General features: G+C 34.7%; 1 protein-coding gene across 1 annotated transcript in view; it reads right to left on the bottom strand.

Annotated features, from left to right (window-relative positions):
* LOC129231579 (uncharacterized) overlaps positions 1 to 14,524 on the bottom strand; it is a 46,192-nt gene that overhangs the window by 27,263 nt on the left and 4,405 nt on the right. Inside the window, exons 2-4 of the mRNA XM_054865937.1 lie at positions 11,349 to 11,481; positions 4,144 to 4,298; positions 962 to 1,114 (exon numbers count right to left, since the gene is read on the bottom strand). Coding sequence (XP_054721912.1) covers positions 962 to 1,114; positions 4,144 to 4,298; positions 11,349 to 11,463 — 423 coding nt within the window. The 5' untranslated portion in view covers positions 11,464 to 11,481. The remainder of the gene's footprint in view (positions 1 to 961; positions 1,115 to 4,143; positions 4,299 to 11,348; positions 11,482 to 14,524) is intronic.

Raw genomic sequence — 14,524 nt, 5'->3', positions numbered from 1 at the left:
ATCACCACATTTGTATTTGTATTAAAAGAACAAATTTCATTTCATAGCAACATTTTTTAAATTAATATCAGTTTTTTTCATATGGTTTTTAATATTTTGAGACTCCAACTGTAAAAAAAAATTTTTTTCTACATTTTAGTTTTATAAATACATTTATAGTGAGCAATAACCTTGCATGTCACAGATAAATATCTTAAAATTTACTGCTGATGTGTTTATTTTTATAAATGCTATTACTGCATTAAAACTTATTAATATTCAGTTGTATTAGTTGCATAACTTTGAACTGATCTTACTATTTTCACTCTCATTCTAAAATATTTTACAATCAATTGTTTATAAACATGTTTATGTTTGCAATTTTTATATTAAAATATTACTTGAATGGGAAGACTCTATATACAGTGAAGCACTGTTTATACACTTCTCTTATATACGTTTTTATCAATTACACATTTTTTAAATTGGTCCCTGCAGAGTCTAATGCACAACCTTGCATTAACCTAGACCCCTATTATACATTTTTTCATTCATACCCTTTTTTCATACAGTCTTTTCAAAAATGTATAAACAGTGCTTTGCTGTATTTATTTATTATTTTCAAACTTTGAATTTTTAACTAAGTACATTCAGTTTACAAAAAAAGTGGACGAAATGATATTTTGTCCAGGTTGAACAAAATAGGACAATCCTGGCCGCCAAAATGTATCATACATTTTTATCATTATTTACAGAATGCAGCACAAGTAACACACACAATTCTACAGTGGTTAATGAAGTGCAACGCATGATAAAAATATCTCTATCAGAAAACTTTTTTTACCTATTCTCGATTAAAAGTATTAGTGAAAAGCGTAAAATGCTTAAATGTAAGTAATGGTTTTAATTAAAATAAAAAATGAAGTAAAGTATTATTATTATTATTATTACAATTATTTTAGTCATTAAAAACAGCTCTTACTTCATGCACTAAGTATTCAATTTGCTTTAGGATTGAGAGTTTATTGCTAGTGTCTTCTTGGAAAGAATGCAAAAGGTCCTGTACAACATCTGAATATGAGCTAATTGCCAGTTTTCTGCTGATGGATCTCCTTAGTTTCACTCCTTCACTAGGCTAAACGGATAAAAAGGATATGTTAAAAGTGATGCAGTAGCAAGATAAAATAATGTTAGTGAAAGAAAATCAGTAACATAAACATAGAATATTTATTCACTTAAAATTCAAAATTATTATTGATATTAAAGATCACTACATCTTGTGTCAAGTTTTTAGCTTACCTTTTAAAAAATGTATTTTACAGAGAATGAAAAGCTTCTTTTTGCTTCTTCCAAAAGAATTTTAAAAAAGGTTATCCTAGTGAGGAGTTAGGTGCAAGTACGAGGTGATTATAATTAAAGTTGCAATTTCAAAAGGGTGTAAAACAAGAAATCATTTGTTAGAATGATCTGAAATTACACTGTACACCAGTTAAATGTTGGAAATTTGTTACGGAAGAAAAAATTCAAAATTTCTTAAGTACATAAATAACGACTGCATTCAACTCTAGAGTATGTACCCATGGTGGATGATTGGTGCTAATTTTCTGACTTTCACATAGTAGTTCTGTCTCATTAAAATAACATATTTTATTATTGTTCAATAATTATTTATCATGATCTGTTAACTGTTAGTTAGAGCATACATTAGCCACATTCTCTCTGTCATTGTGAATAACATTCTTTATAATGCTTTCCCCAAGCTTGTGGTTAGAAAAATAACTGATGTTTCTTTTACCTTTATCTATCAAAATGCGGCTATTTTTGTGAAGACACAAGCACCTATCAAAGCAACAATAATGATAACTGGTGCAATCAAAAAAAAATTTGGGTTTGCAAATATATATATAAATAGTCAGGTTAAATGTAGGTCAGTCAAAGCTAACTGTCAATTTGACATTTGGTCCAATCAAAGAATTTTTTTTCTTTGGAAGTCTAAAATATTAGTTTAAGCAAATACCTAACAGCTGATAACAACATCCAGAGACTGCGGTTTCACCCTCAATTGGGATCATCAGTCTAGAGTAGTCAAAACAGAGCTGGAAGTAGTAAACCTCTCATAAAAGCTCAGAATACCTTCAAACTCATAGCAAAGTTAAGTTTTAGCACATCCAGAAGTTGATACAGAAAACCATTGCAGGGATATCATGTTGAAAAATGACCCCCACCTCTCCCCCACGAAAGAACCTACGGTTTGGGGTACAAAAGTTTCTAAACTACTTAAGGGTCAATAAGAAGCACGAAGTCCGCCAAAAATATAGCACCTAATTGGGATAAACAATGCAAATTAATTTCATAAGCAATGAAACTAAGTAGTAGTTCAAATATTTACTTTTAAAGATAATTAATGAATTGAAAAGACACTGTAAGTGTTTTCATTTTAGGCATAAAGTGATTCAACACAATGGCTGTCAATGGTTTGGGGGGGGGGGGGGGTCATGACCTCCATAGCCCTCCCCTTGTATTGCTTGTGTTGTGCTAAGCACATCCTATATACACTCAGGAACATTGAAAATAGTGCACCAAAAAAGGAAGCATTGGATTGAAGTGAAATTTAATGTACAGAATAATGCAGATGAGAGATACACTTGATCCCAATATCTAGACAATTAAACAAATACTGGCTAAGAAATGCGATAAACACCGTGCTACCCTAATAGCGTGCTGGACCACTTTTTGCTGCAATACATGCCCCAATATGGTCCGACATTGAGCTAATTAAACTTCCGATATTGTCCTGAGGCAGATAGACCCCCCAAGTTTTGAACAGCCACCTGTAAATCTTGCACAGAGTAGCACAGCGACATCTGGGGTTTCAGCTGATTCCATACGTGCTCTACAGGGGACAAGTCGAGGGGGAGCAGGGTGGCCATGGGGTCTCAAAAGGACGTAAGAAGTCTTGAGCAACTCTAGCTGCATGCGGGCGAGCATTATTTTGTTGATAAATTGCTCCTGGGATGCCATTTAAGAACGGTCCTATTGTGGTTGCAGCATGTCATTAATATAACGCTGGCCCGTTAAGATTCCACATACCACAACTAGAGTGGACCATTTATCAGAGGTTATAGCCTCCTAGACTACTATGCCCGCTGTACGGGCAGTGTGTTGTACGATACAATTGGTGGAGTGGTACTTTTCTCCAGGGTGCCTCCACATCTGTGCACCGATACTATCTGACCCCAAAACGAATCGGGATTCATCACTGAACACCACCTTTTGCCAATCAGTGACATTCCAGATCGCACTTTGCACCATTGCAGACGGAGTGACCATGTTTTGGTATTAAAGAGAGTACACTATAAGGGCGCTTGGACTGCAGATTTACTTCCGCAAGACGTTTAGAAATGTTTCGGGGAGCAACTACTACACCTACGCCTGCTGGTATGGTGAAACAAGTCACTCTGGGATTCACAAACACTTGCCGTACGATCCTTCCATTCTCTCTCCGTGTGGTCTTCCGGGTCACTCCAGACCCAGTTTTTTGCACATGAGTACCATCTCGTGTCCACTAACTCCAACAGTTTCTAACGGAATACTCAGAAAGGTTCACCTAGACAGCAAATCGGCTCATCGACGAGCCTGCAATTTTCAGGCCAATTATCAAACCTCCCTCAAACTCGCTTTACTGTGAGAAATGCTTTCTAGCTCGTCTACCTGGCATCCTTCACTCATTAAGGTTATCCGACAATCTGGATGTAATCGTAACATTTAGAAATCTTAAATTATGCACTGGTTTATATAGCACCTTTTTCCTGATTTCACCGATACTGTAGGGTAAACGGTCATGCGCATTGACACACCAAACTTCGATCATTTGCATATCAAATGTCACTCTTCTTATATGCAAAATTTTACGATCGTCCCTTTCTTCTTTCTTGGGGCGCTATTTTCAATGTTCCTCAGTGTATATCAAAATATCTTTGAGGCACCACTCGGTTCATCTCTTACAGGCAAGTAAACATTTCATGGGATTTGGTGAGTTATATAGAAAATTTATCCACAAATCAAATATATCAGAAAAATAAATAATACTAAATTTCAAGTTAAAACATTTAGGAACATTCAAAATCAAAATAGAATGAAATAATGAAATCATCAAAATCAAACCTCGTTAGGATTTTTATCAATGAATATTCCTCTTGAATGAGAGACTTTTTTTGCAATTCCATGAATAGATGAATAGTTTTCATTCGAACTTGGTGCATCTTTAACATGTACCACAGGAACAAGTTGGTCGTCTTCATCAGAATGTTTGTCTCCATCTATAGAATGAAAGACACAATGATAATATATTAAAAAGGGAAATAAGATAATTAGTTTTACACAAGTAGCTTTTCTTCAATTACATGTACTCATCGTTAAGGTTCACTTAAATAATACAATATGACCTCTTTTTCCCCTATAACAAACCATCACTAAAACTTTTCTCTCTCTGTCTAAAAAAAAAGAGACCTTCGTTTTAACGCATATTACCTATACTAATATGTTAGTTTTATATACAGGTAAAGGTTTTCAAGACTAACCCTGAAAGGTCATTTCTGACAACACACAGTCTTGAACCTAAGTTAGCTTCAATCATTGTGTATGCTAGAATCAGTGTTGGATCAATTTTTATACTGTATATAAGGGGTTCCCAAACTTTTTCAATTTGCGGCACCCTTTAAAGAATTCGAATTTTCTCAGTGCATCCTAGCCTATCTCTGCTATATTATATGTGTTAATATTGTGGGCATTTTACGGCACTCCTCGCCTCTTCTTATGGCACCCCAGGTTGCTGCGGCACCCACTTTGGGAACCCCTGATGTTATATAATGTAGTTTTTAAGTAGTTTGCATGTTGAGAAATGAGTAGGTTTTTATGTGGTTAATTTACACAAGCTCCACTATTTTTCTAAATGTTATGAAATATATGCTTTTTACTTGCATGTTTCATAGAATTTCAATTTCTAGCTTTAGCCCTTATGCACTGCTTTTTTTCTCATTAGATCTCTCTAAAAACTATAGTATGTAGTTTCTAAATGAGAGTAAAATGTTACTAAAAATAATTTTTACTTTTGGTATCCCTAATTGGAATCAGTAATAAACAGAAAAAATGGTTGTTGTGGTAGGAAAATTCATAAGAAATGCGGGACATTAAAGTAGAGAAAAAATATGTGGTTTATTCAAATACAGTTTCTAACTCAAACTTGGGTAACTTGAATTATTGGTTAATTTGAACTCATATTTAGCTCCCTTAAATTTTCTATTGCTCTCTATGTTAAAATTGTGTTTTTAATTCAAATTTTTCAACATGTTTTTACCCAAAACTGTCAAAATCAACATCAGAATGCTGTTTGTCTTGACATTGCAGTTTGTGTGAGTGGAGAAACAACTAAAAATATTATTCAAGCTGTCACCGGAAAAGATGATTTTTCAGACAAATACAGAAAAACTCCACATGAAAACTTGAATATTCCAATACCTTCTTTTGAAGCCAAAAAAGTACTTGAAAATCTGTGCAGCTTTGTTGACTCCCAAATGATGACTGAAGATTTCTTACGTAAAGTAAAATCAAGCAAAATGAAGGAAATGGTTATCACATGATTCTTTAAATGAGTCAAAATTATTATTGTGAATACAGTCGGACCTCCATATATCGAAATAGCAAATTGTCGGAAAAAAATTCGATATATAGAAAGTTCAATATATAGAAACAAACTTATTTTATCATAAAGATCTCATAAAACAGTAAAACTACAGCTAATTTTTGTGCATGAAACCCAATTTCTAATTTATACAAGCATCGGATTAAACAAAAGTTAATAAATGAAAAATTAACAGAAATTATATTTTTGTGCCTTCATACATCTTCATTCTTCGGCAGTTCCACTTGATTCATAAAACATGAGGGGATTTTCGTTTTGACAATGTAATCGAGAGAAAAGTAAAAAATCAATCTACTTAATTTGAATGATTTTTACTGAAGCTAACAGACAAAAAGGATAACTTGAAACTGATTTTACAGTGTTACTGATTACAACTAAGATTTGAAATAAATATGTCACACTTTTTTTTCACCATATTTGCCCCCCCCCCCCCCCCCCCCCCCCCCCCCCCCCCCCCCCCCCCCCCCCCCCCCCCCCCCGCCATACCTTCTTTCCCTTTGTAACACTACTCTTCAATCGGTAATTGAATTTTGACATCTTTATTGACTAAATTATCTTCTCTAAAAAAATAGAGACACAGTCTCAAAAAATAAGATAGATGGTTATAGCGGACTTCATCCTTCCAATTCAAAGAACCGTTTAAATTTGTATGAAATAATAAGATGAGATAAAATTTTAAACACACATTTACTGAGTCTTTTCTTCTTTCTTTAAATACCTATATAATTTTTCGATTGATCGTTGATTTTTAACTTAGAAAAGTGGAGGAGCAAAACCCCTTTGCTTTTGAAAGTGAGGGGGCAGCTGCCCTCCATGCCCCCTCATAAAAGCTGCCTATGCCTCCCCTTGTTACATGTTGCACCATATTACATAAACAAATTGTTATAAAAAATGCATTTTTTTCAACTAAAATGTGTGGTGTCACACTTCTGGTAACCCTCTCTCAGGGCCGATCCTAGCAGGTGTGCAGAGTGTGCGCCGCACAAGGGCGGCCAAAGCAAGGGGCGGCCGTAGGCCGCATCATATAATTTTTATAATCAAGTAAAATTCCTCAAGAATTTCTCACAAGATAACTTATATAATAAGTAGAATAAATATACTGATTTTTAAATGTTCAATTGTCAAAGTATGTGTCGATTTCCCGACAGCATAGCATAGTTTAAGAAAAATAGAATGTCAGGGAACATTGTGTTGGTTCATTGTCCATTAATATCTACTCTTAACACACATGCTTCATTTGGTTGCAAAGTTTGTGACAGAACCGGTAATCAGGCATGGATACAGGGGAGGGGAGAGGCCCCCTTCTGAAGCATGAAATGGTGCCGTCTAAAAGGAACACCGAGGGCGACCACTAATGTTTACCCTTCAAGCTTTTATAGACCTAAACAATGAAAACATATTTTATTTATTTTAAAAAAAAAAAGTTATACTGATTAGATACTCTCGCAAGCATTTCAAACAGCAAACTACGTAACAAACTCTGTGTTTACAATCGTGGATGCGTGGAGAGAAAGTGGAAAATTGCGACTCCCTTGAGAGTAACATATATGAATGACGAACTAAAATGTTGTACTTTTCCCCCTTTACGACAATTTTTCTGATTAAAATCTTGCATGAACTGCTCGGTTTCAGATTAGGTAGGAGGAAAAGACCCTTGCCCCGGGAAGTAAATTTAAATGTAGCTCCTAAACGAAGACCCAAAAGGATGCCATGACCTCCTTGACGAAACTAAGGAAGGTTTAAAATTGCGTTTCTAGGACTTTACTTTCGGAAAATTTCGCTGGTTGAACCATCGATCTTAAGGACCCAATTAAGTCTCTGATTCACCTCTTCCACCTTAACTTAATCAAACATAACCTAAAAATGTTGGCTCCAAAATTCAAAACGTGTTTTCAGACGACAGCCCTTCCCATCATCAAACGTCATATAAAATTGCTTTGGCATTTTTCGAAATTTTTGCAGTGGAGGACCCCGAAATCCATTCGCAAACATTACTGCCAAAGACAGTCTCAATTAGCGTATATCCCCGCACGCTCTTAGTCCCATCGTTATCAAACAATGCTTAAAATACGATTTTGGGACTTAAATTTCTAAAGAATTCCGGAGGAGAACTGCCAGGCCTATGCAACTTTTCACGGCGCTGGGTTATATCCATCAATCGTCGAGGTGAGGTGGACAAAAGTTTATAGTTATATTTTTCAGATATTAATGTTGAAAATATCCGAAAGATCCGTAGAAGCTTCTCAGTTTTGTTTAACGTGACCAAAGATAATATAACATCGCGATTTTAGAAATATTCGCTTAAGAGCCCCAAAATCCTTCCTTCCCAAAAATAGCCTATAATGGATTTTAGTTCCAAAACATATTTTGGTTCGGAATATTTTCACGTTTCCCCTATTGTTTTCAAATCTAGCCAATAACGGGTTTTTGAAAAAATAGTGCCGAGAAATTACCTGAGGATACCCGCCAGATCGCCTACCGTCACCAAAGACGGCCTAAATTTGCGTTTTAAACTTATAATTCGAAATCTTTCGATGGAAGACGATTGAATCTCTCTCCCTCTTGCAACGTCAACAAAGGTAACCCAAAATTGCGGTTTAAAATTTCAGTTTCGGAGATTTTTCGGGAAGAACGCCGATCCTTCCTAAGCTACGGTCTTAAAAAGTAGCTTCAAATTGATTTCAATTTTGAAAGAATTTTAGGAAAGAACTGCAACATTAAGTCTCGAAAAAAGTTCCTAAAATTGCGATATTTGACGTCAATTTCGAAAATTTCTCTATGCACCTTGAATATACTTGACTCTTTTGTCCTTGCAATCAAACAAAACTAAAGATTAACTAAAAATATTTTTCATACGCCAATTTCGATAATTTTCTTGGAGCAATCATCTTTCCCTGAACCCCTGACACCTCTCCCCACGCTTCCCCTTCCTCCGTCCCTTCTCTGATGTCACCGAATAAAGACTATAAAATGCGAAAAGTAACAACGTATAAAAAGCACAAATTCGCAGATGGTAATCTGCCGAATTTGTGCTTTTTATACGTTGTTACTTTTCGTTTCTTTACAACAGCACAAAGGTATTTTTTATCTTACTATAAAATGCGTTTTTACGACTAGTAAATTTTGGTATCTATTACTTTCTTCAAAGATATAAATTGTATCTAAGGAGTTTCTTACTATAAAAAATTTCTTCCTTTTTATAAGATCATTCTTCTGTCCCCCTCCCCTTTTTTTTAAATTCGAACTTGGCATAGAAATTTAAAGAAAGATTTATATAGACGTTAAAGATTAGTCAAAATATGCAAATTACTCTTGAGGGGCGGCACATTAGGTCTTTGCACACGGGCGGCCGACACCCTAGGATCGGCCCTGCCCTCTCTCTTCACCGTATCACAAACAGCCACAATTTCAAGAACCTACCCTCAAAGAATGACATCATTTGTTGACGACCATAATTCAAATTTTGGATGATTCAAACTTTTCCCGTTTCCTTTCGAAATTGAATATTTAACAGTCCTCTGAATAGTATAGAAAATGCAAGAAAGCTGAAACCAGCGGAGGATCCAGACAACCCTGTTGGGAGGGGCAATTGAGTAATACATTGGGGAGGGGGGGGGGTGACTAATGAAAATAAAGTTTTCAAAAATTTTAAGAACTAAACATGATGTTTTTTCAGTTTTTTTTTTTGGAATAATGTGATTATTCAAAGAGTTTGAATGAAAGTTACAAGTGTTTTGAGTACCAGAAAAATAAAAAATTGAAAAAAAAAAGAAAGAATTTCTACTAATATTTTGGATTAATTATCCACATTAAACCGTTCAACTTTTGATTCGTTTGAGAACTCGTGAAGTATTTTCACTAGCCATTTAGGCAGGGCCAGATTTGGAAGTGTGGAGGCCCTTGCGCAATGAAGAAGTGGATTCCCCTAATCAGGGATCGAAAAGATCATCATATTTTCGAAAATATCCGATACTTTGATATATATCTGAATATTTTGATATATATGTATGTATCCAATATATTCGACCCGTGAAAGTCAGTATATTTTGTAAAAAATTTATTGTGGGGCCCCTTTGTTGCGGAGGCCCCGGGACAGTAGCCCCGCCTGCCCTCCCCTAAATCCGGCCCTGCATTTAGTTCCTCAATTGTACTTTTTTCATTATAAAAGAAAGATTGCAGCATCAAGAGAGGGCATCATTTTTTACCAGTTTTTGTACCGAGCATAATTAAATACAAAAATAGCATTTGTAAATTAAATTTGAAGATAATTGTGAATTTGTTTGTTGATTGAGCTGTTCAAAATTTGCGTATAGATAAGGGTGTTTGCGGGCTCTCCCCCGAAATTTTTTATTAGGAACGCATTTTTAGACTCTTTGGTGGTCAATAGGAGAAAGGGAGGCTTGGGGGTCTCTCTCCGGGTAATTTTTGAAATTTAAGGGTACATTTTAGAAAACACAAGTATTTGCTATCTCTGGTGGCTTGAAGGGAAAGGATGAGATTCGTCAATTTTCCCAAGTCGTTTTTGATATGAGAGCTTCAAAAATGCAATTTTAGATATCTTTAGTGATGCTAAAAATCAGGGGATTCGGGGGAAATTTTTTGGAAAAGAAACCCTAAAAATGCAATTGTATTCCACTTCTGATGACGTAGCAGAAGACATGTGGTTCAGAATTTTTTTCCCAGAAATGTTTTGATGTAGAAGTTCTAAAAATGCAGTTATAGATGATCTTTGAATGATGTTGAAAGATAAGGAAAGAAGGGACATGAGGGCTGAAATTTTTCGAAATTGAAGTCCAGAAAATGCAGTTATAAGCCATCTTGTATGACGTAGGGGGAAGGAACTGAGATTGGAACTTCCTATATCGGAAATTGTTCGAAATTGGAGCCTTGAAATGCGATGGTTGGTCATCTTTGTTAGCGTTAAGGGAAAGGTTGGGTCCAGGAGTTATTCCTCAACTTTTCCATATTGAAGCTTCAAAAACGCAATGTTAGTGGATCTTCACTGATGTTAGGGGAAGGATTCAGGATCAGGGGCTCTTCCCTGGAATTTCTTTGGAACTGAAGTTCTAAAAATGAAATGAAAGGCTATCTTTAACAACATCTGTGATAAAAAATGTCGATTGCAGCGTTTTTCTCAAAATTGAAGCTTTAAAAATTCAAAATTTTTGATGATCTTCGCTGACATTGCAGAGAGGGCTTCAGGGACTCTCCCTTGGAAACGTTTTGGATTTAAAGTCGTAAAAATGCAGTTGTAGGCGATTTTTTGTGATGTGATGGGAGGGGGGGGGGGGGGGCGAGAGAGAGAGTTTGGGAGACTACTCCCGGAAATTTTTCAAATTTAAAAACCTCTTGTGGGGCTGATCGCCTCAATCGCCCCCTCCCCCAGTGGATCAGCTACTGGCTGAAACCCTATCAATTTTTCGAATTTTACTTAATGAAAAACAGAAACAAAGATATGATTTGTTACAGTTTGAAATCTGCATATAGTGAAACCTGTGTAAGTTGACCACTTGTGGTGCAGTACTTTAGTGGTCAACTTAAACAGGTGGTCAACATATAGAGGTTGAATTATATGATAAGATCTAATTCTGCTCCTAAAAATTGTGGTCAACTTAGATAGGTGGTCAACTTAACAGGTTTTACTGTATTAAAAATAACTAAAATTTACCCTTGCTCGACAAGTGTGTAATTTCACTCACTACAGCTAATCCTTGAAGTCGGCAAATTTTTATTTTGGTGCAAATGATTAGAAGAAATAAAACTGCAAATTCTTGAAGTTTCATGACTGTCAAACTTGATGTCTGAAATAAAAAAAGGAAAAAATATATTTTTTAGTTTAAGGCAGCATAAAATGCAGTAGGGCAAGTAACTAGCTAAGGGCATGTAAAAGTTTTTTTTTTAATTTGCATATAAATGTTGCAGCATCTTGTTGGAAACATGAATTGTTTTGCGGATGAGGTCAAAGTTATGGGTATTGTAAAAACCGAAGAACCAGTAAAATAGCTTCAAGAGGATTTCGATCATTTTTGAAATAAGATATTTTGATTTTGTATTATTGCACTATTTCACATAAGTTCAAGCTTTGTTCTTCATTTGTTTCACTATTTTTGTAGCATCAAAAATGTTTTAGAGGATAGTTCTCGGGAAAAAAAAAGGATCAATTTTGCTAATTTTTCTGACGCCAGGTCAATTTTACTTATTTTTTTACAAAATAAAATTTATTTATTGAAATTTGTATCAAGCTGGAATCAAACTTCGACTCTTGGGATGGAAAATAGATATCTTACCACTTGGTCACCCAGAAATATTTTACAAAATGAATTCTAATAGCCTTTATACAACTAAACCTAAGTAAAATATTTCATGATTACATTTTTATCTGCATATTTTCTTACTGTTTGCTAATTTCAGTTGATTTTCTAAAGAATAAAATTACCAACAGAATGAAACATTTTCAATTGTGCGTGAAGAACTCAAGCAGAGAGATCACCTGAATGAACCAAGTTGTTCAAATGAAAGACTCCAATGAATGGGTAAAAGAAAAAAGAATGATCTTCGAATGAACAGATCAAACAAACAAACAGAAAAAAAAGAACGCCATTGCTCATCTCTAATATAAACTATCAATTTTTTGGGGTATTGACATGTAAAAGGCAGACTGTTCCAGATTGGTTACTTTTGATGACAGTGAGAAGTTATTGACATCAAGAACTGCATATGAAAGAGAGGTACACTTTCTTCTGATATCTTCTATACTGAGATCGGGATATGGGGACTTGACAGGATGCCACGAAACCAAACAAATGTGAATCAAGCTCTTGGTTTGGATTGATTAAATCAGTAAAATATTACGCAGTTAAAAAAATTCTATTCAGCCACCATATATACTCCCGTATAAGTTGAGAAATTTAGTAGGATAAAGGAAGTTAATAGATAAGGGGTCTACTTATATGCAGTGCGAATTTCTAAAAATCTTCCCTGAGCAAATTTTGGGGGCAGAACCCCCCCCCCCCCCCTCAAAAAGATGGACATCTTCCCGATCTTAGTTCAACCCTTTTAAACAGATGCTAAAGAAGTAAATACTCACTTTCTGCTATAACTTTACATGGTATGACATAATCACAGCAAAAGCCCAACTTCTCAAAAAGAGTGGGAATTGCTGTATAAACCAATTTTCACAATAGTTTGTCACAAATTAATGCTCAAAAGAATGAAAAGAGTGACTGCTTGAAATTTTACTGATATAAATTCAAAATAAAAGCAACAAGTAACAAAAATCATTACCACGAAATTGTACTCTCTAAAAAAAGTATGATAGCAGAAATGAACTTTTTTTGCACATAAGAAAGTGCACTTCTTGTAAAGTGAGAATTTTCATTCTATTTCATTTTTCTTCTTAATACTTTCCACTAAACTTTCCACTCTAATACTTTTTCCACTTACTTTCAAAAATTGCGGCAAAACATTGCTGATTTTTTGAAAAATTGGGGCTTGTCTTTGTTGCAGTTTTTTGCTTTTTTCCTGACTTTCCGTCTAAAAGCAGGTTGGTGGACTTGCATATGAAATTGAATTATATGCAAGTATATAAAGTATTTGTTGATGATTTCATTACAGATTTGAAAGCAGATGCTATTTTTCCCCAAGTCATTTATCTCTCTTAGCGATGTTTTATATTACTCATAGTAATGCCTGATACGTAAACCAACAAACAAAAACTCAACAAACATTAGAAATGTAAACCAACAAAAATGCCACACATTTAATTGTGAACAAATAACCAAAAGTTAGATACTATAACCATTTTAGATAAATAAACAGAATTATATATACTATACAAACCATTGACGCCTCACACTTAAATTTTTGGGATGGAAATTCACAATTTGCCAAATAGAAATCCAAATTTTGTAGAATAATAAAATACAGGTATGCTTTATACCAGGGCTGCAGAGTCAGAAGAAAAATGGCCGACTCCTGACTCCAGGATTTTTAAACGTCCGACTCCCACTCTTTTATTTATTTTTTCAAATTCTTCCCTCCCCCTCATACAAAGGGGGAAAAACACCGAACAGAGATTGAAATATTAATTCTTTTTAATCAAATTTTCGCGTTGTATTTTATTATTAACCTAAGATGCATACAACGTTAGAAATTCAATTCAAAACTCAAATTATCCAATAGTTGCAATTTCTAAAATGAGATTACTTATAAATATAATTTTTAAAAAAATCAAAAGGATTAATTTGCTCCTCTTTAATGTTTAACAAATAGATGTTGATCAAATCCTGTGCTTTCAATCTTTGAAAGCACAGAGAAGAGTGAGAGAAAGAATTTTGAGAGAGAGGAAAAAAAACTTTTTTTGCAAAGCCAAAAAAACATTTTTTGACAGGGGACGGTCCCCCCCCCCCCGCTCCTGGGGGACACCCATATGGTGGGTGATACCTCAACTTAATTTCAGAGTTTATAAATATTGAAATGCTTTAATTCTAAAAGATTTCCTGCATAATAAATCTTAAATTTCATCTTTAAAATTTCAACAAAAATGTTGCACTATATTGCGGAGAGAGGTCGGGTACATGTACGTCAGGAGTAAATTTTACACAAAATGCGGTGGTATACAGCTTTGTATGAATAGCTTTTACTATAGCTACATTTCTTGGCTCAATTTTGAATTTTAATTTTATTGGCAGCTTCAGAATTAACCTTAATATGAAGATTTTAAGGATTAACTACAATTATTGAGTGTTGTAACAAGTAAATCATGTACTAATTCTATTTTGCACTTTTCAGTGATAACCAAGCTTTCTTAGATTAAGTGTTTAGATTAAAAAAACATTTAGGGGA

The sequence above is a fragment of the Uloborus diversus genome, chromosome 10 (assembly GCF_026930045.1).
Source record: "Uloborus diversus isolate 005 chromosome 10, Udiv.v.3.1, whole genome shotgun sequence".
NCBI classification, from domain to species: Eukaryota; Metazoa; Arthropoda; class Arachnida; order Araneae; family Uloboridae; genus Uloborus; species Uloborus diversus.
This window is presented reverse-complemented; position numbering and strand designations above follow the sequence as displayed.